This window comes from Leptopilina boulardi, unplaced genomic scaffold, assembly GCF_019393585.1.
Source record: "Leptopilina boulardi isolate dan_hultmark-lab unplaced genomic scaffold, ZJU_Lbou_2.1 LbouV2_150, whole genome shotgun sequence".
NCBI classification, from domain to species: domain Eukaryota; kingdom Metazoa; phylum Arthropoda; class Insecta; order Hymenoptera; family Figitidae; genus Leptopilina; species Leptopilina boulardi.
In genome coordinates, this window is record NW_026137697.1 from 270,257 (window position 1) to 293,168 (window position 22,912).

Below are 22,912 nucleotides of genomic sequence, written 5' to 3' on the forward strand. Positions count from 1 at the left end.
CCATTGGTTGTAGAAATAATTGGTAATTTTGTGCATGTAGTTTTCGTTGTAATTAGTTGTTACCAATGGTTGTTAAAATTATTGGTAACTTATGCTTGTAGTCTTAGTCTTTACCAATGGTTGTAGAAATCATTGGTAAATTTGTGCATGTAGTTTTAGTCGTTACTAATGGTTGTAGAAATCAATGGTAACTTTGCTTGTAGTTTTAGTTGTTACCAATGGTTGTAGAAATCATTGGTAATTTTGTGCATGTAGTTTTAGTTGTAGTCAGTTGTTTCCAATGGTTGTAGAAATCATTAGTAACTTTCTTTGTAGTTTTAGTTGTAGTTTGAGTTGTTACCAATGGTTGTAGAAATTATTGGTATCTTTGCTTGTAGTTTTAGTTGTTACCAATGGTTGTAGAAATCATCGGTAATTTTATGCATGTAGTTTTAGTTATTTGTTACCAATGGTTGTGGAAATCATTGGTAACTTGTTGCATGTAGTTTTTAGTTAGTTTAGTTAGTGTTTTTGTAATTTTTTGCTTGTAATGCTTAGTTAATTTTAAATGTTTGTTTTTTTTTCTAATAAATTTAATTGGTTTACGGAACCTTAGGTTTTAGTTGCGAATTGCACTTGCATTTGTCCGATTTTTAGTTCCTGTAAGTGATTATTTATATTTCTCTTAAATTAATTTTACAATATATATTCTAATTTATTTTTCTTGAAAATTATTGAAAAGATCGTTACTTTTTATTCTTTATCATTGAATGATTTCTTCAACTGATTATCTTGATTTATTCTTATTCAGTAGACATACAAAATCAGAAGAGAGTCTCGCAATCAATGTAATTCAATTTGTAGTTCTGCCTTCTTGAAATGAGAGTTCACTATTAGTCATGATGTTTGAAGTCAATTTGATATCTCGTCCTTTATATTGATTTGACAAAAAATTACAAATAAAACACAATTCTCATTACATTAAAAAATCAATTAAATCATAATTTAAAGAGTTTTCTTATTTCTATAAACATTTTATATAATATTTATTAGGAATTTATACAGTGGACCCTCGATAACTGTCTATTTGGGTCAACAAGTTAATACTCTCCCTAATTTATTATGTCATTATGTTTATTGATTTTCGTTTAATGATTTAAATATAGCAAGTTACAGTAGAACCTCACTAACTAGTCATAAGGTAGTAATTAAAATTAATTAATTATTAATTAACTGTTGTCATAAATAATATTTATTATAATAAATAATAAAAATTAATTTAAATTGTTTAATATTATAATTTTAATAATTTAATTCGACATAATTATTAATTTGATAATTATTTGATTTGATCGTTAAAATTATTTTAAATTTCAAATCGGAATATATTCTATATCGTGTAAAATAATATACAATGATGGATTGCTAACAATGGACGGATGATTAATTAATTTCTTTATATTATATTAAATTATTCCCGGTTAAAAAAAGTTTTGACGTAATATATTTTATGTATAATATTGATGTATAGACACAATAAGGTCATTAAACTTATAAGTATCTCATTCGCTGATTAGAGAAACTGATATGGAAGAGATTACTCTTCAAATAGCAAATTCAAAATCCTTTTTGAGCTTTATTTTTTCATTAAAGGAAGAGCCGGAAAATAAAATCTATAAAAATGTTGAAATACCCTCTCTCGTAAAGTGTATTCTCTTTCTCTCTTTTTATATATATATATATATATGAAACTTTCCATTTGTGTATTGATGTTTGCACTGATGGTCGTTGGTGGACGAAGGAAAAAGAAACGAATTTTTGACATTGTAAATACAGTTGAATTTTAAAAACGAGGTCAAAATAAAGAGCAATTTCATTGATGATAAAAGCTTCCTTTTTTTCATTTTTCAAACGATTTTGCATTGTGTTTTTTTTTTTTTTTTTTTTTTTTGACTTATTTATTGAAAAACCTTCTTTTTTTTGGGGGGGGGGTATTTTTATTGAATTTGATTTTATTATTTATTAAAAAGGAAAAATGTTTCAAGATACTTATTCTTTTTGTGCAAAATAATTCGGGGATTATTTTCTATATACTATATTAAATAAACTCGGTAAAAAAAAGTGAGTTAATTTTCTAACACACGGAAGTTTGAATATAAAAGAAAATTGAGACGATCAATCCTGATTTTTTTTTCGGGGGCGCGTGAAAAGCTTCTCGAATTAATTTAATATATATATATAAGCTCTCATTTCTTTTGAATCAATAAAAAGTTTCATTAATGCTAAAATGACTTTGCAGTTTTTGTTCATTTATTGTTTCTATAAAAAAAAAAAAATAAAAAAAGCTCTCTCACACCTGAAATGATTTTTCTGTACAGAAAAAAATAAAGTGCATTCTCATCATATTAAATTAATAGAATTTTTTTTTTTAATTTTATACATTATTTTGATTTCGTGGAAGCGTTAATATTTTACGGACCAGTTTCAATCAATGACAATAATATATATATATGGTAGTTGTAATCAGTGGGTAGGTTATAATCCTTGGTATTTACAATTATTGGTATAGTTAGAATCACGCGGTATATTCCAATAGCTGGGATTTATCGAGATCCATGAATATTTCCCTAAGTATTATTAGTTCAATGCTCGATGAGTGGTTTGAATTTTCAAAAAGCCGAATTGAAATTTTAAAAGGTATTTTTAAAAGTATAGAATTCAATATTTGAATTTTTATTTAGCAATTATTGGCATTTAAGAGAAATATTTAATAACATTTTTTTAGACATTTTACATTACATTCTATTTCAGTATCTTTTTCTGTACGGAATTTTGATTTAACAGAATCAACAGAAATAGTTTAATGCTATAAAAGATTTTTAATATGGCTAATATTAATCCGTAACATTTTGAGATAAATAAAATTTTGTATAAATTATAATTAAAAATAAAATACAAACGTATATGGTTTAATAAATCGATTACTTATAAGGTTATTTTTGTTCTATTGGAGATATATATTAATTGAAGAAAACATTGTACAATGAATGAAAAGTGATTGTGTAGATAATTGAGGATTACAAGAAATCTCAAGAGGCTATAGGAGGATTTTAAGGTTTAAAAGTGATAAAGAAGATTACAGTTGATAACAAGGAAAGAAAATCAATTTCACTTGAAAGCAACTGTAATTAATTTATTGTCACAAAGGAATTAAAAAATTATTTCTGATCTGTATGGTTAAAAATGATAAGTACTGATAAAATTCAATAATGCTAAATCTTTACCAAATAGTATCGGTACTATAAACAATCTTTAAATAATTTTTTAAAGCATCATCATAATTGCTGTATTACAGTTAATTCTTCTTTTTTTTGGGTTTCAAATTTTAAAATTGATTTACCAATTGTTTTTTTAATTTAAAAATTTATTGAAAATATTTTCAATTCCGTTCTAACCAACAGAACAGTGAAAAATTGTGGCATTAAAATTTTACAACAGATGTCGCCTCATCACTAACTTTTGCCGCCTCTATTCCATGGCTCATGTCATCTCACTTGTTATCGTTAAACCCGGATTATTGCATCCTTCTTCTTCCTCTTGTCATATAGCGTCCATTCTCCCACCACTCGACGAATAGTGTATATTCCCCTTAACCACCACCACCACCACCACTACCACCATCCAAAGTATGCCACTCCGTTTTGATCCCCTACCTCTCTGGTGCTCGTACTCTTCAGTGGCACGGGCCAAGCAAAGTGAGTCTGTTTGCCCGGTACAAAACTCACCGATTATTTTTTTATTTTAACATAATCTGTGCATACAAAATCCGCACCTTGTCAATTTTGTGGTCCTCATAAAATTTCCCCCCAAAAAAAAAAAAAAAGAAAGGCCACAAACACATTGAAACTAGTACGAGTATAAAATTCATCCGAATCAACAACTTGAGGATTTCTAAAATTTTTTTTTGGGTAAATGTTTTTTTTTTTTATACTATACCATCATTGTGTTTGTGATTAACCGGCATTTCACCGGAAAATCGAAGAGGTCGCCAGACTGCCGCGGTCGTCGGCCATTGTAACTCCTCGTTAGTTGTTACTCGAATCCTCTCTCTCTCTCTCTCTCTCTCTCTCTCTTCTCCCATCTCTTTCTCTCTCATTGTACCCTTATCTCTTCTGTTATTCATTTCTCTCTCTCTCTCTCGTATTTTCTGCTTCTCCTTTTACCCCCCGCCTCCTCTGGACCTTCCACAGCCACTCAGCTCTCCTCGCTCCATCCCGCTCTTTACACACTTCAACATACAGGGTGTCCCGTGAAATACAAGTGCATCGAGTCAGTGCATCAGGGACCATCATTATCATCATCTCGTTGAATACAAAATTCGGGCCTATGTTACGCCCATTATTTTTATTTTGACAAGATAAATAAAAAAAAAAAAAAAAAAAACTACAAATAATTGTGAGTGCAAAAAAGGATAAAAACCGGTGTTTGAAGAGAATAAACACGCGTGTGTTTGTATATGTGTGTGTGTGTATTAAATGTAGTGATGAGTATTTCTCTCCAGCTGAAATTCCTCCCAAGTGTCTGAAATCCTCGGTATTTGAAATTCCTGTCAAGCAATTCTCGGCGCTGTATTCCGCCAATTGTGTTTGTATAGATATCTATATATATATATGAGAGGCACACATTTTCTCTATCTCTCTCTCTCTCTCTCTATCTCTCTAGGCGACATAGGTGAGATCTTGATCAGTGTCAAGAGCAGTAAATTTTATTTATTTCGAAAAATAGCAAAAAAAATAATTTTTTTGATCATTATTTTTTTTTTTTTTTTTTGAAAATAAACCCCTTTTGCTTTTTTGGTACATGTCTCTTCCTCATTTCGATTACTTTCTTATTCTTCAATACATATACTCGCGACAGTGGCGTAACCATTGAATTTCGTTTGAAATTGAATGTTTATTTATTTATTTAATTTTTTTTTTTTTTATTTAAATGACAAATTTTTGCGCCCATTTTTGTAATGAGACTGAAGTTCTAAATATCATCAAACATGGAGGAAAATAGAACTATGGGACTGAGAATTTTGAGAACTTAGAAATGAAGAAACGAGGTTTATGCGACTTGTAGAGAGTAAGGTATTTAAAACTAAAGGATTGGGACTTGGAATGGTACTTAGAAAATTGGGACTACTTAGTACAGATTAGGTCTGAAATTTATTAGTTTTTAATTTCTTTCCTTATAAGTTCTGAATTTCTTAGTCCATAAGATCTAAGATTCTTGGTATTTTAGTTCTATTAGTTTTACAGGTCTTAAGTTCTAATTTTCTTAGTCCTCCAGTTCCAAAATTTTAAGTTCTAAGTTACATTGATCTTAAATCTTAAGTTTAAAGTTTCCTAGTTTTTAAGTTCTAAGTTTCTTATTTCTTAAGTTATAAATTTCCCAGTTCTTAAGTTCTAAAATTCTTAGTTCTGAGATTTTCAGTTCTTAAGTTCTAAGATTCTTAGATCCTAAGTTCTTAGGCCTTAAATTCTAAGGTTCTTAGGTCCTTAGTTCTAAGTTTCATAGGTCCTAAGTTTTTAAGTTCTAAGTTTCTTAGATCTTCAGTTATAAGTTTCTTAGTTCCTAAGTTCTTAAGTTCTAGGTTTCTTAGATCCTAAATTCTTAAGTTCTAAGTGTCTTAGGTCTTAAGTTCTTAGGTCCTAAGTTCTAAGTTTCTTGGGTCCAAAGTTCTTAGGTCCTAAGTTCTAAGGTTCTTGGGTCCAAAGTTCTTAGGTCCTAAGTTCTAAGTTTCTTGGGTCCAAAGTTCTTAGGTCCTAAGTTTTAAGGTCCTTAGTTCTAAGTTTCTTATGTCCTAACACAGAAAATTAAAAGGCATACAAATAAACTGCAACGCTAATTATTTTAATCCAATTTTGCTTATTTTAATCGATTTTGGTATTAAAATAAGCAAAATTGGATTAAAATAATAAGCATTGCAGCTTATTTTAATACCTTATAATTTTCTGTGAAGTTTTTAAGTTCTAAGTTTCTTAGGTCTTAAATTCTACACGGAGAAAAATAGAAAAACGAATAAAGTAACTTTTACTACTTTAAAAGTAAAATTGGACCTGTCCGAAGTTTCTGCGCATCTCTGGCAACTTTTACTCGAAAAATAGTAAAATTGACTATTTCTGTAGTAAATTTTACTGTTTCCGTAGTAATTTTTACTATTTCTGAAGTAAATTTTACTATTTTTGGAGTAAAAGTTGCCAGAGATGCGCAGAAACTTTGGACAGGTCCAATTTTACTTTTAAAGTAGTAAAAGTTACTTTTTCTTTTTTTCCGTGTAAGTTTCATAGGTTCTAAGTTCTTAAGTTCTAAATTTCTTAGTTTCTAAATTCTTAAGTTCTAAGTTTCTTAGTTCCTAAGTTCTGAAGTTCTAATTTTCTTAGGTCTTAAGTTCTTAGTTCCTCAGTTATAAGATTCTTAGGTCCTAAGTTCTTAACTTCTAAGTTTCTTAAATCCTAAGTTCTTAGCGCCTAAGTTCTTAAGTTCTAAGTTTCTTAGGTCCTAAATTCTAAGCTTCTTAGTTCTATGTTTCTTAGGTCCTAAGTTTTTAAGTTCTAAGTTTCTTAGGTCCTAAATTATAAGGTCCTTAGTTCTCAAGTTCTTAGTTTCTTAGATCCTAAGTTCTTAAGTTCTAAGTTTCTCAGGTCTTAAGTTCTTAGGTCCTAAGTTCTTAAGTTTTAAGTTTCTTAAATCCTAAGTTCTTAGCGCCTAAGTTCTTAACTTCTAAGTTTCTTAGGTCCTAAGTTATAAGGTTCTTAGGTTCTTAGTTCTATGTTTCTTAGATCCTAAGTTTTTAAGTTCTAAGTTATAATGTCCTTAGTTCTCAAGTTCTTAGTTTCTTAGATCCTAAGTTCTAAGTTTCTTAGATCTTAAGTTCTTAGGTCCTAAGTTCTTAAGTTCATAGTTTCTTAAATCCTAAGTTCTTAGCGCCTAAGTTCTTAACTTCTAAGTTTCTTAGGTCCTGAGTTCTAAGTTTCTTAGTTCCTAAGTTCTAAGTTTCTTAGGTCCTAAGTTCTAAGGTTCTTAGTTCCAAGTTTCTTAGGTCTTAAGTTCTAAGTTTCTTAGTTCCTAAGTTCTGAAGTTCTAATTTTCTTAGGTCTTATGTTCTTAGTTCCTAAGTTCTAAGGTTCTTAGGTCCTAAGTTCTTAAGTTCTAAGTTTCTTAGATCCTAAGTTCTAAGTTTCTTAGATCCTAAGTTCTAAGTTTCTTAGGTCCTAAGTTCTAAGTTTCCCAAAACCCTTAGTTTCTGAATAAAAACTATATTAATCCTGAACGTTAAGTCTTTAGTTCTAAGTCCAATGCCTTTAGTTCTAAATTATTTAGTTCTTAGTCCTAAACATTTAGGTTCCTAAATCTCTTAGTCCCAAGCTCTGAAATATTAATGCAATCCGAATCTTTTTTTTTTTTTTAATTTAGAATACTAGTTGTATATTTAGTTTGTTATATATATATTTTTTTTCATAATAAAAATCTTATTTATCATTCTTCAAGGTTTTGTTAGCTTTTGTTTTTGAAAAGTTTATTAGACTTTTTTAATCACATTACTTTTTTTATATAGATATAATATTCGACATGATGTATTTGTGTGATCTTTACATTTAAAATTGATTTTATGGAAGCTGTTCTCTCTCTCATCCCCTTTCATAAATCTTGAGTACGCGCCACTCCCTCGTTGCCTTCCCCTTCACCATTCAGACTGATACGCCACTAGAAGGGAAATTAAAGCCCAGACGGAAAACCCATTCAGTCAACGAATTCACAATAAATGCTTGTATCTTTTTTTTTATCTATATAATATTCATTTTATAAATTAAAAATTTCAATTAATAAAATATACATATTTTATTATATAAATAATATTATTTATTGTTATTATTTTTATTCTCATTATTGTTATTATTATTTATTATCACATGGATAAAAATATTTATCTGTAATAACGATATATTTCTCTAGAATAGCGAAAATTTTAGCTGTTTTAATGAAATATATCGTTGATCCAGTGAAGTTTTTTTTTTTCCTAATTATTAGTATTATTATAATTTTTTGTTGGGGGGGGGGAAATTATGGTATTTAAAAAAAAATCTAAACAATAATTAATATTGAAACAAATGAGTGACAATTTTAACATAAACAAATAGAGAAAAAGAATGATAAAGAGAAAGAAAGACTCCGAATAAAATTATTTACTCAGATGTCGATGCAATAGCTCAACATCGTAACATGATTAATTATTAATTGCTTTCAACTTTGAAACAATAGAACAATTGTAAAATGTCAACAACTCTCTCAAAAGAATTTTCCAAGCCGAAATCGATGACAATCGTGTATATATAATATTTGATAATAAAAACCTTCTATAGATAAATATATTGTATTATGTGTACTTTCAAGTGTGATTATATATTTTTTATGTAAAATTTAAAAATAAACATTAAAACACATTGAAAGATTTTTCTATATAAAATTAAAAATCAATTTTTTAAATTTTTGCATAAATTTTAAAACTGAAAAGAAATTATTTGCGATTCAAATAATCAGTTTATTATCAAATAAATATTTATTATCAAATAATTATTATTTGAGTCAAAATTATTTATTACAAGTAAATATTTACTTGATAATAGGCAACCGATTATTTGAATTAAATAAATTTTTTAATTTTCAATGAACTTTTATTAAAATAAAAAAAAATTCTTGAAATAAATTTTCAATGATCATTTTTTTTTTCTTTTTTGCAAAATGAGGTAATTATCCTCAATAAAATGATTTTATAATCGCATTTGTCTAAAAACAAAGATAAATCACCAAAGAACATTGACCCCCCTCAAGTTTCCTTGTTTTACGTCACTATGGCCTTCTAGTTTTTAGAAATGTTTTTTTTTATATCCTCAATTTTATTTTCATTCTTCGAGCGTTATTAGAGTAAAAATTTGATATTCAAGTTCCAAATAAGGAAAAATATATATATATATATATATATATTGAAAAGATCAACTTTTTATTTTGTCACAGAAAAAAGAAAAAACAAAATTGCTATTGTTTCCTATATTGGTTGAGTAAAAGAGAGAAAATTACATTTTTGACCTTGAGAAGGTCAAGGGGGTGAATTTGATATATATATATATATATATATATATATATATATATATATATATATATATAAAAAGGATTCCGAATGAAATTGTCCACAAGACCCTGGGGGTTGTTTTTCTCAATCCGAGACGATAATATTCGCGCAGAACGAGATCACTTTGATATTACACCCCTGACAAAAATCAGACTTTCTTGAAAATTTTATATATATATATATATATATATATATATACTAGAGGGGCTACGCCCCCCTGCGCGCTTCGCGCGCCAACCCCCCTATTTTTGGCGGGAAATACAGAGAGAGATGAGGGAAGGGGGAAGGACTTGCGGCTATATTCAGACCCTTGAAACGAACATAACCTCAAAATTTAGGTCATTTTTTATGGAGGAGGTGAAATGAGAGGAGGGAGGGGGACTTGCGGCTATATTCAGAGCCTTGAAACGATCATAACCTCAAAATTAGGTCATTTCTGGCGGGGGAGGGGACTTGCGGCTATATTCAGAGTCTTGAAACGAACATAACCTCAAAATTTAGGTCATTTTTGACGGAGAAGGGGAAATGAGAGGAGGGAGGCGGACTTGCGGCTAAATTCAGAGCCTTGAAACGAACATAACCTCGAAATTTAGGAGGGGGGACTTCCCCCTCCTAGGTCAAGAATTCTTGAAACAGCGGCGGCGGCGGAGGCGGCGGCGATATCTTTTTGTAATATAGGAAGATATATATTATAAAAAAATTTCGCCGCTATTTTCAGTATGGGTCATTCCTTGTCAAGTGTACCCAACCTGTTTTTGACAAGGTTAGGTTAAGTTAGGATGGTTCCTCTTGACATGGAATGACCCATTACACTCAGAGAAATGTTTTATTTGAACCAAATATAATATATATTTGATTTAAATAAATGTATATTTGTCTTACAGTCTACTGTAGCCTATTTATTTGGCGCAAATAAAATTTTTTTATTTAAATCAAATAAAAATTTATTTGAATCAAATAAAAATTTATTTCAATCAAATAAAAATTTATTTGAATCAAATAAAAATTTATTTGAATCAAATAAACATTTATTTCAATCAAATAAACATTTATTTCAATCAAATAAATATTAATTAGGCTGTGAGACAAATATATATATATATATATATCATTTCTCTGGGTGTAGTTTTAAAACGAACATAACCTCAAAATTCAAGAACATAAGTCAAGGGACCATTAGGTTTGAGGTTATGTCCGAAAATTTAGGATTCCCCTAACAATGAAACGAACATAACCTCAAAATTTAGGTAAAATTTTAATAATGTTAATATTTGGAAACCTTTTTTAAAAAAAATTAATCATTAAAATAAAATATAAATATTGTTTATATATTGAACGTGAGAAAAATGTTTTGGAATGTACTGTCTGAGGAAAGAGAATGGCAGACGTAACATTGACCGAGGCGAGGGTAGAAGTAGAAGTGTTATACACTTTTCACTGACCTCGAAAACTTTACCGTGTGCTCGCCACCGCACTTCTTTTTAAAGTTTAAAGTTCAAATGGAAAAGAAAAAGAAGAAGAAGAAAAAAAAACCAGTTGTCAGAGACTTGATTATTCAATAACGGTATTTCTCGCAACATTAATGTGATATATTTATTAAGTTTCAATTAATATAAAAAAACACATTTAAATAAGTTTCAAAACTAAATTTTTGTTTGAATGATTATCCCAAAAAAAATTTTTAAATTAGAATTTTTTATTTTAAAGTAATTAGAAATTTTTTTTTTTAAATGAATTTTAATTTTTCAAATTAGTATTCGATTAGGAATTAGTAATTTTCTTTTTATACGAATATTTACTAAAATTTTCTAGCCACCGAATTTGCTTTTTTTCAGAATTTTTTTATTTTAGTCAATTTAATTTACATGAATTTTAAATTTAATTGAATTTTAATTTAGCAGAAAATTCTCATTCAATCGCATTTTATGTGATTCGAATTTTTAAGTGACAAAAATTCCAAATTCACCGAATTTTAATTTGACCGAATTTTAATTTGTCCGAATTTTAATTTGACCGAATTTTAATTTGTCCGCATATTTATTTGACTGAATTTTAATTTGTCCGAATATTTAATTGACCGAATTTTAATTTGTCCGAATATTTAATTGACCGAATTTTTTTTGTCCGAATATTTATTTGACAGAATTTTAATTTGTCCGAATATTTATTAGACCGAATTTTAATTTGTCCGAATATTTATTTGACCGAACTTTAATTTGCCCGAATTTCAATTTGTTCGAACAAATAATCGATTTCGGCGCAATTAGAAATTATCGCAAGAAAATCGTGATTATGGTCAGTTATAAAAATTGCGCCGAAATTTTTGTGTAGATTTTTTTGTTCCGCCATTTGTAATTTCGAACAAATCAAAATTCGTACGAATAAAAATTCCAAATAAATTAAAATTCGATGAATTGGAATTTCTGGCAAAATGAATTTTGTGAAAAGAAAAATTCGGTAGCTAAAAAAGGGTAAAAATTAGTATAAAAAGAATTTTTTTTTTTTTTTTTTTTTTGAATTTTATATATAAACAATTTTTAATTTATTAAAGAATTTTTTTCCTATTAAAAAAAAACTTAGAAAACTAAATTCTAAAACAAGATTTGCTGCTGAATATTAATTTATTATCAATTCAATCGAATGAATTAATTATCATTTTAAAAAAAAATGATTTAATTATAATTATTTTGTTTTCAAAGAGTAAAAATATTTTCCTGATTTTTTTTTTAGTAATAATTTTAAGTTTACTTTTTTTTAATTAAAAAAAAAATATATGTTCAATATTTTAAATTGTATTGATTTTATTTTATTTATTTAAAAAAAAAAAAAAAAAAAAAAAAAATTGTAATATTAATTGAGGACATAGTGTGTGTATTATGTTGGCAAAGTATTTTCTTAAAGAATATGTTTCACGTGTCATTGAATTGCTGACGTAGTATATATCGTGGTCGCCTGGAGTCTCTACCTCATAGAAATATTTCTTCCGTGATGGCTCTCCCACTTGTATAAGTAGTCAGGCTTTAATCCATTGACGTCAAAATTCGAGGAAGCAGGAAAGTTTCAGGGACATATATGATGCTGATGTTGTTATCCAACCTTTACTTCACTCTTTTTATTTCATATTCGTTCAGGATCTATAAAAATTTGCAAGTCTCTCCTATATTATTTATTCACTCGCAATCGAAACGAAATTATTTTCAAATTATGTATATTTAAATTTTTAATTGAATAATTATTATTAATTTTTTGTAAATTTAAATTAATGAAAAATTTGTTAATTCAAAAAAAATTAGTAAAAAAAATATGATTATTTTTTTTAACTAAAATTTTCGTAAAAAATATGACTAAATATTTTTTCACTAATTCTGATTTAGAGAGTAATTTAAAAAAAAGTTATATATTTTTTTTTTTTTTTTTGTAGGCGTAATATTTATTTTTTCCATATATAATTACAATACAATTTTGTTTAAAAGTGAAAAACGCCAATTACCTGTTTTAAATGTCGAAGCATTTTTAGATAAGTCTATAATTATAGTTGAAATTAAATTCAAAATTGAAGTCATTATGCGTGATAGATCTATTTGAAAATTTACATTTTTTATAGTAAAAAAAATAAATCCTCCAAAAAAGAAAATTGAAGATAAAAATTTTTTTTTTTTTGTTTGATTTGAAAATTTTATTATTAATAACTAATTAAATAATTACCTATAAACTGAAAAAAAAATATTATTGAATCAAGAAAACAGTATTAAAATATTTTCTTGATCCAAGAAAATTTTTGATTAATTTGAAATTAATAATTAATTAATTAAAAAATTAATCAAATACGAAATGATATTTTTTTGAATCAATTTTTTTTTTCATTATTTAACTGGGAAAAAATAATTTTTATTTAAAATAAATTAAAATTTTTTTTTAAATTTCATGAAAATCAATATTCAGTAACGTTATATTATTTATAATTAATATTCAATTAAAATGAAATATCATTTTACCGGGTGTTAGATTCCATAGTTATTTGGTATCATATTATCACCTCTAATTATATATAGAATTCCTTCCCTTTCCATTACAAGGAGTGAAATTTCACTCCAGGAATTTAGAAAGTAAACGTTGGATTAAAAAAAAAAAACACACCCTTAAAAAAGCATCCAAGTGTCTATATTATTGAAAGCACGTGTTTTTGATAGCGCACATGTGCGTGAAAAAATTAGTACCGCATATATAAAAAAAATTCTTTAATGAGAAAAATTTTTTTTATTCAAAAATCCAAATTAAAATAAAAATTCTCAATTAACAAAAATTTAAAAAACTAAAATTTTGAAACAAAAAAATTAGTGAAAAAAAATTTTTAAATTACAAAAAAAGGAAAAACAAAAATTTGTAATTTTTTTATTTTAAATTTATTTTTCCGAGATTTGCATAATATTATTCCCCTGTTATTTTTTTTTTTTTTTTTTTTTTTAACCTGCGCGCGATTCAATGTCTTTATTCGCGCGCGAGAACAAAACAAAAGAGGAGAAAAACTTGTGCGAGGAAACTCATATATGGTAATTTTTGAATGCGCGAGAGTTGAACCGAAGGTTGATGTTCTCTCTACTCTGCACATATATGACTAATGCTGCAATCATTTTAATTACATTTACAAGCCACCTTATAAGAAAAGTTACCCCACAAAGGGTTCTGAAAACTATAGATATATCAAAAGATGCATTTTTGAGGTGGTAGAAAAAAAAGAGGATTTTTTTTTTTTAATTACAAATTGTATTTTATTTTTTACAGGAAAAAAAAATTATTTTTTTATCTATATAGAATAGAAAAAAAAATTAATTGGAATAAAAAAAAATGTTTATAAATATTTATAATTATTTTTTATAATATATATTAATTTATAATTATTATTATATAATTTTATTTATAATTTTTTTTTATAATATATATTAATTTACAATTATTATTATATAATTTTATTTATAATTATTATTTATTTTGTACAGTATCTATCGAGTTGATACGAATCACCAGGTGGGACATTGAATGTGTAGAGGAGAAAAAAAAAAAAATGTCCCACCGAGAGGGACCTGATGCTGGAAAGGGAGATTATCATTGAGGGAGCTGCTTCGAACGATGTGGTTAGCAACATCGTCGCCCTTATCTTCTCAATACACCTGCTCCATGCATTCGCTTTTCCAATTGCATATATTTTATATATTAATATATATATATATATACGAACACATGTATATGGCACTAGATTTAATGTCAACTCTTTCTCGTCCATACTATAATACCTGTTACTTGAAAATGAAGCAGAAAATTCCCCCTCTTGTCTGCATCCTTCAAAACCTTCTGTTCCAGACAAGAGATAAAAAATATTCTGGAAGTGACACTCACGTTTTTGTGTTTGTAAAAAATATTTTCTAATTTTTAGACGTTTTTTTTTTAAATTTTTCATTTTCCAATTGTTTTTTTTTTTTTGTCGTACAATTCGAAAAATATTCAAAAGTTCTAAATTCGTTTTTTTTCAATTTTTTTTTTTGTACAATTCCAAAAGAAAAATTTTTTTTTGAATAAATAAATTTATAAACACAAAAAACATATTTTAATTTGCAATCATTGATCAATTAAATCCAAAGCATTTTTCATCAATATTAATAATATCACATTGACATTGACCCACGTGAATGAGGTTAATTCTTTTATCATATATATACGTAATTTCTAAACACAAAATATATTTTATTATCATATAATTGTATTTTTAATCTAGAAAAAAAAAATTGACAAATTATATCCAAGATTATTAGTGAATTCCAATTTTGAAAAGAGGGATCTAATTATTGATTTTTGTTTTCTTGTTGACTCTTTTTCTTGAACATGATGATAAAGAAAAACTCAAGTCCACGTCTTTGAACGCACGTCAATTCCATATTAGCAATTAGAGAATTCTCTCGAGGACTTTGCGCTCCAAAGAGCGTATTTTTTTTTTTTTTTTTTTAACTGTGAGAGAAATATTCCTCATTAATTCCGCCTTTGACAATGTTTGTGCGCGTCGAGATATTTATGCAACTCGGCAACTCGCGAGCGTCACAGATGGAATTGCTTAGGTCTTTCGCGAAAAAAAAAGAAAAAAAAAAGATTAACTTCCGGAAGTAGCTAATTTTTTTTTCTTACTATAAAATTATAAGAATTTTTTTAAATTTCGATTTTTATTTTCCAATTGTTTTTTTTCTCATTTCAAGATTAGTAATATATAAATTTTTTTTCTTTTTTAGAAAAGAACGTGTCTACATTTGGAAGAGCAACGGCAAACAAAAGTGGAAATCTTCAATAACAGGTGAAGCAGAGGGATTTAAGTCAAACGAGAAAGAGAGAGGCAGTGGAAAATAAAAAAATAAAAAAAGACAGATTACAACTGCGTTGGTAGGAAACGTTCTCTTGACGTCATTGCCACGAGGACGACGACATTCGTTTTATCTCTGGGTTCAAGAAGGCAACTCCAATGCGTTTCATATCCTTGTGAGGATTCTCAAGTCCCAATGCTAACAAACAACAAATTGCAACGACGTTCTTTACATGAAGAGAGTGAAAAATCACCTCAAAATTGAAAATAAAAAAAAACCATGTGTTTGCAAATAAATCCCATCATCATTCCATCATCAATTTGGCCTTCTTCTTATGAAATGCGGATCGACAATCTCTCATAATAATTATTGTAAATTATCAATTAAAAGTGAACCGAATAAATGTAAATTTTGAAAGAATGAAGTAAAAACGAAATATCTGCATTAAAAAAGAATTTTGAATTTGGAAAATTGGATTAAAACAAACAAATTACAAATTTTGAAATAAAACGTCAAGGGGAATAATCAACAAAAAAAAAAAAAAAAAAAAAGAAAAAAACTTTCTGGACTTTGAAAATAGATGGGAGCAAGTCTGATTGCAGACTGGGTGTTTAAGCCCAAAGAAAGATTTTCCAGTATTGAACTACTTGCAAATTTTTCACGAGCTCATCTTCCTCTGCATTTTCGACAAAGCTGTCTTGGACAATTCTCCTTGGTTCGGCCACGCAAACTCGATCAAGCTGGAATTGATGGAGTTGGAGAACATCGTAGCAAATACTGTGTACCTGAAAGCCAGAGAAGGTACGATATAAGACATTTACACAGAATCGTACGGAATTAATTACTTAAATTCCAGGCCTCGGATTATACGATTTTTTCGACTATTTCCAACTTTTTATTTCAAAAATACGTCTTTTTTCGACTTATTTTAATAAAATGCGATTATTTCGACTTTTTCTTTTACATTTTTTAAAAAAATTTTTTAAAAAAATATATTTTTTTTTTAGTATAAAATGCAGATCTTCTTCATATCTTCTTTATTTCAATTATTTAACAAAAATTCTTCACTAAATTAATTATTTTTAATAATTTTAATGAAATTCATCACAGAATTTAATTATATCAAATTATTTTTCAATTGAAATTTTTATAAAATTTAACAATTGTTTATAATTTAAAAAAATAACAAATAAAATTACCAAAAATTTTTGAATTCAAAATCATAAATCAATTCAAAATCAAAAATAAAATAGTTTTTGGCGTCGAGATACTTATACTCGAACTTTTTTCGCTCGTCTGTTGTTGCATTATTTTACCTTTTATGGTTGTTTGTTTTCGGTAAAAAAGTGACCAGAATTTTTTATGTGATGTGCCGTTTCTTATGTGATAAATATTATTAATACTTTCTGTCAGTGATATGAGTTTTTTATTATAATTTGTCTCCCCACGTGCTAATCTAGTACTCTATCCACAAACATTGACTCGTTACATAGACTACCTTTATAGTGATCACAATGCTAAACCCTTTAGAAACAAACGATCCCCAGAATTGCAGATGGTGTAAAAAGAAGGTCGTGAACCCTGTGTCTTGCCCTGTATGCTCCGCTAATTACCACCCTTGTTGTGCTGAAAAAACAAAAAAACTTTCAAGCGGCGGTTTCTCAAAATGTTGCGGCCCTGTTTCATCGCCGGCTGTCTCTCCTCTACCTACACCAGAAGCCTCAGGGACGCAGACTAGTGTTTTCTGTTTTCCTGCAGATACGAGTAACCCTTTCCAAATAATATCTCAACAAATATCAAATCTCTCGACTGACACGAAGAATGGTATGCATCGACTTGAGACTTCACTATCCGAACTTAAGGTGGGATTCGATGAGTTTAAAACGCGTTTGGATAATGTTGAAGGTAAAGTTGACACTGTCCAAAATGAAATGATTTTAGTTCAGGGCCGTGTTGAGACTTTAGAATCATTAATAAATACAAATGTTGATTCTACAGATTCTATATTAAAAGAATTTGAAGATATGCAAAGACGCAAGTCTAATTTATTAATTTTTGGTCAACCTGAAGTTCTCAACGATGGCGGCAATTATAATTCTGATCTTGATAAGGCTGGTGTACAAGATCTTATCAACTCTATCTTTACTACACCAATTACCTTCGTTGATTCCCTTAAAATCTCAAGAATTGGTAAATTTTCTCAGGCCCGCCCCGATCCGAGGCCAGTCAAGATTATATGCGAGACCCAAGTCCAGGCATCGTCGATTCTATCTGCGGCAAGGTCACTCCGGCTGACGAATTCACCGATTCTGCAAAGACTCTCGTTTGTTCCAGACAGAACCATGCGCCAGCAACAAGCATTCAGGGACCAGAAATTGATAATGGACGAACGAATCAAGAACGGAGAAACAGATCTAGTCATCCGCTATATCAAAGGAATCCCCACTATCACCAAGAAACGGCCCCCAACATAACAACTCGGTCTACAAATTTCGTTTTGAATTTTTACTATCAGAATGTTCGCGGCCTTAATACAAAAATATCTCAATTTGAAGCTTTCCCAGATTTTGACTTATATGATATTTTTATCCTTACTGAAACATGGCTCTCTCCTTCAGTGAATTCCAACGAGCTCTTTCCAGCAACTTCATTTAACGTGTACAGGGATGATAGAGAATACCGAAGAGGTGGAGGTGTATTGGTAGCAGTGAAGTTCGATTATAATGTAGACGTCATACCTATTACTTTCCCAGATGTTTTAATTAACCATTTTAATTTTTTGGCTCTTAGAATAATCAAAAAGAATATTACTATTGATATTATTTCGCTATATTTACCTCCTAATTTATCTTTTAAATACTTTACTGATATCTTCGATTGTATAAAATCACAGTTGCAAATTTTTTCTAAACAAATTATAATTATTGGAGATTTTAATGTTCCCAGTTTTGTAAATTATGACCATAACGATATTTCAGATTTACTTGTGACTGATCAGAAACTCAAAGCTCTAGTATCTCTTGCTGCCACATTTGATATCACACAAATAAATAAGATCCGCAATTATCGTGGAATTTGCCTAGACTTAATTTTTACATGTGCTCCCGGGAACGTTTTCCATCCCTCTTTTTCTATTGTTCGGGAAGATATGCACCATCCTTCACTTAGTGCCCATTTATCATTTCCTAACTCCTTCCCTATGCAATCAGATCACATCATAACTGGTGGAGAACCGAGATTTAATTTTAAGTCTGGAAATTTTCCAACGATTTACTCAAACCTCGCTTCTTGGGATTGGTCTCCTATTAAGGAATTTGATGACATAAACGAGGCGTCTAATTATTTGGAATCTAAAATCTTGGAGTTATTTAATGAGCATATTCCCACTTTTTCTAATAACAAACCTAAAAATACCAAATTTCCTTCTTTTTTTACATGTGATATTATAAATGATATAAAGTTAAAAAATACTATTTACAGCAGATATCGTCGCAGCGGTTCACCTCGACTCAAGGAACAGCTTCAACACCTTACCCGTAGTTTAAAAAAACGTATCTCTCAAAAGCAGAAGCTGTTTTTTGACGAAATCGAGTTGGACTGCTCAGCTAACCCAGAAAGCTTTTGGAAATTTGTAAATCGGGCAAAATCACAATCGCGCATTCCTTCGGTCATGAAATTAAATGATAAAATATTTGATACCCCTCAGAGTATTGTTGATGCCTTTGCCGAATATTTTTCAAGTGTTTATCAACCTGGTGATGCGCCTGATGATGAGAACAATTTTTCTAAAAACTTTCAATTTTCAAATGACTTTCAATTATCATCATCAGACGTATCACTTGCAATGAAATCACTAAGTACAAAGAGCACAGCAGGAATTGATAAAATACCTAGTTTCTTTTTAAAATCCTGTTACGCTATACTTTCTCCACCTTTATGCTATTTATTTAACTCCATGTTATCAAGTGGTACATTTCCTCGTTCATGGAAAGTTACAAAAATTGTGCCCGTCTTCAAAGCGGGTGCTAAGGATGATGTAAGGAACTATAGACCGATATCCATTATTTCTAATTTTGCTAAAATTTTCGAGAAGTCTATAGTGAGTTATATCACCTATAGTTTGGCACCCGTCATTGTTGATGAGCAACATGGCTGTATAAATAATAGATCAACTACTACTAACTTAGTAAGCATTACTCAGTATATTAATCAAACTATATCGGAAGGAAACCAGCTTGATGTGGTATATACTGATTTTTCCAAAGCCTTTGATAGTGTAGATCATGAGCTCCTCTTCTCTAAACTTTCTGACTTAAATCTCCCTGCTAGCCTTTTTTCACTTCTACAGTCCTACCTTGTCAATCGCCCCAACATGGTTCAATATAATGGATTCTCTTCACAGTCATTTATCCCTTCATCTGGTGTTCCTCAAGGATCAGTTTTGGGGTCATCCCTTTTTAATATATTTATAAATAACGTTTCTAATTGTTTAACTGTTGGTAAACTATTGTATGTAGATGACCTCAAAATATTTCATCCGATTAAATCATTAGAAGATGCTGAATTCCTTCAATCCAACCTTAATGATTTTGTTCGGTGGTGCCTAAATAACAAGCTCAAATTAAACTTAGATAAATGCTATATTGTTAGCTATACGCGGCGTGAGACTCTGATAAGCCACAAGTACTTTATAGATAACATTGAATTAACTAGAAAAGATTCGATCCGCGATTTAGGCGTTCTGTTTGATTCGAAATTAACTTTTATACCTCATGTGGAAGCTGTTGAATTAACTGCCACTAGGTCTCTGGGAAGCTTAATTAGGAATGCTCGAAACTTTAAAAATATAGATACTTTTATTTTATTATTTAATGCCCTTGTTCTTTCCAAATTTAACTATGCAACGATCCCATGGAATCCTGTCTTTGACAAATATGTTCAAAACCTTGAAAAGATTCAAAAGAGATTTTTAAAGTTTCTATCTTTCCGAAAGAATCATGTTTACCCCCCACGAGGATCTGATTACTATGAATTATGCAAAACCTTTAATTTTTTAACCTTAGCGGAACGTCGATTTATAAATCAATCTATTTTTCTATTTAAACTGCTTAATTATACAATTAATTGTCCAAACCTTCTTGAAATGATAAGACTAAAAATACCGAGACAACAATCACGTTATTATCAGCCATTTTCGCTGCCTATGCCTCACTCTACAATAGGTTTTGCTGCACCCATATATAATATGTGCAATGGCATAAATGTAATGTGTTTACACCATGATGTAAATATAGACTTTTTTGGAATGTCCTTAAATTCCTTTAAAAGCGTTATATATGATTATATTATTGCTCGGCGTTAGATTATAGTTTACCTAACAATATATTTTTCTTTTTATAATATATATTAGTATAATGCTGTTATTAAGATCTAATACTTTACAATGTTTTCTTTTTGTTTTTATGATTAATGCAATTTTTATTTTTGTTATTATGTAGATCTTATATTCTTCAATTATTTTTGTTATTTTCGTTTGACACAAATGTATTGCCCTTCAATGGTCTTTTGACTGTGGGCTCGATATTTTGATTCAAATAAAAAAAAAAAAAAAAAAAAAAAAAAAAAATAAAATTCAATTATTTTCAAAAATTTCAATTTAAAATCAACTAAAATTCAATTATTACCCAAAATTTCAATTCAAAATCTTTTAAAATTCAATTATTTTCCAAATTTTCATTTTAAAATCAAATAAAATTCAATTATTTTCCAAATTTTCAATTTAAAATCAAATAAAATTTAATTATTACTATTATTATTATTTAATTTCAATTCAAAATGAATTAAAATTCAATAATTATCCAAAATTTCAATTCAAAATTAATTATTATCAAAATTTTCAATCAAAAATCAACTAAAAATGAATTATTATCCTAAATTTCAATTATAATTTAATTATTTTCAAAAATTTGAATTTAAAAGCTTCTAAAATTTAATTATTATCAAAATTTTCAATCAAAAATCAACTAATATTGAATTATTATCCAAAATTTTTCAATTATAATTTAATTATTTTCAAAAATTTGAATTTAAAAGCTTCTAAAATTTAATTATTTCTAAAATTTTCCATCGAAAATTTTTTGAAATTTAACAATTTCCATTATAACTCTAATGAAATTAAATTATTTTTAACTATTTTTATAATAATCTTTGAAAATTCAATTATTTCTAAAAATTTCAACTTTAACTATTCCAAAAGTATTATTATTTTAAAAAAAAATTTATTTAAAAATCTGTAAAATATTTTTGTTAAAATAAAAAAAATCGACTTTCTCGACTTTTTTTGGAATATAAAATCGACTAAAACGATTTTTTTTTTGTGCCTTTAAGTCGATCCGAGGCCTGAAATTCCTTTGGAAAGTCAGAAAAAATTACTCTTTTCGAAATTACAATTAAAAAAAAAGGATTTTTAATAAAAATTTAATAAAAATAAAAAATATTTTACAAATTTAATAATAAAATATTAATCAAATTTATTAAGAATTAAATAATCGATTTTTTTTATGAAACCGTAATTAAATATTCAAATGTAATGACGAAAGTGTATATTTATCTGATTCAGTGTTTTAATTAATAATTGACGCGCGATAATAAATTAAGAGTTTGAATTACTGACATACCTAGAGTAAACGTTTATATATAAAAGATACAGAGAGAGAGAGAGAGAGGAAAAGAATTATTATTTACTATGCAATTTGAGATGACTTGAACACGAATTTAAAATTTATCATAAAAATGTAGATATTAAATTTAACGATTAAATTATTGCATTTGTGTGAAACACATGCTAATTTTGATAAGTCTCACCACACCTCGTAAATTCAAGATACGTGGGTATTATATTCGTATATAAAAAAGAAAAAAAAATGCAATCATTAACGACAGAGGACGTGTTTATATGTATATAATTTTTGTGATAAAGCGCGACAAATGCGACGAATAAAAAATTTTTTGTTTTATCTTCAATTTTTGTCATAATTCACGGAGCTAATTTCTATTTCTATAGTTACCAAATTTTAATTGTATTTTTATTTTTTAGAATAAAAAAAAAAAATTCTTTAATAAAATAACGAAATTAAAATTGTGAAAGAGAATTTTATTATTGAAAATTTATAATGACAAAAAAAAGTTTTTTTTAACGCTTTTAAATTTATTAAAACGAAAAAATAATAATAAAGATTCAAGTCCACGATAGTATTATGCTGATGCTTGATAAACGACTTTTCTCTCTCTCTCTCTCACACTACCGGTTTTTAATGTGCAATCGAAAACTTGGCCGCGAATGTCGACAGCTCTCCTTCCACTTTTTTTTTTCTCGTATATTACCACCAGGTCTTTCAAGCTTTTTTTTTTTGTC

At 28.0% G+C, this 22,912-nt stretch overlaps 1 protein-coding gene across 4 annotated transcripts in view; it reads left to right on the forward strand.

Annotated features, from left to right (window-relative positions):
• The first annotated feature begins 3,667 nt into the window (after positions 1–3,667).
• The window catches only part of LOC127276641 (G protein-coupled receptor kinase 5), a 29,734-nt gene continuing 10,489 nt past the window's right edge, over positions 3,668–22,912 (forward strand). The window contains exons 1-3 of one of the 4 annotated variants that reach the window (XM_051297222.1): positions 3,674–3,947; positions 14,152–14,286; positions 15,430–16,299. In XM_051297222.1, the coding sequence (XP_051153179.1) occupies positions 16,248–16,299 (52 nt within the window). In that variant the 5' untranslated portion in view covers positions 3,674–3,947; positions 14,152–14,286; positions 15,430–16,247. Of the gene's footprint in view, positions 3,948–4,044; positions 4,435–14,151; positions 14,287–15,429; positions 16,300–22,912 lie in introns of those variants that run through there. The other 3 variants (XM_051297224.1, XM_051297221.1, XM_051297223.1) reach the window with 3 other exon arrangements.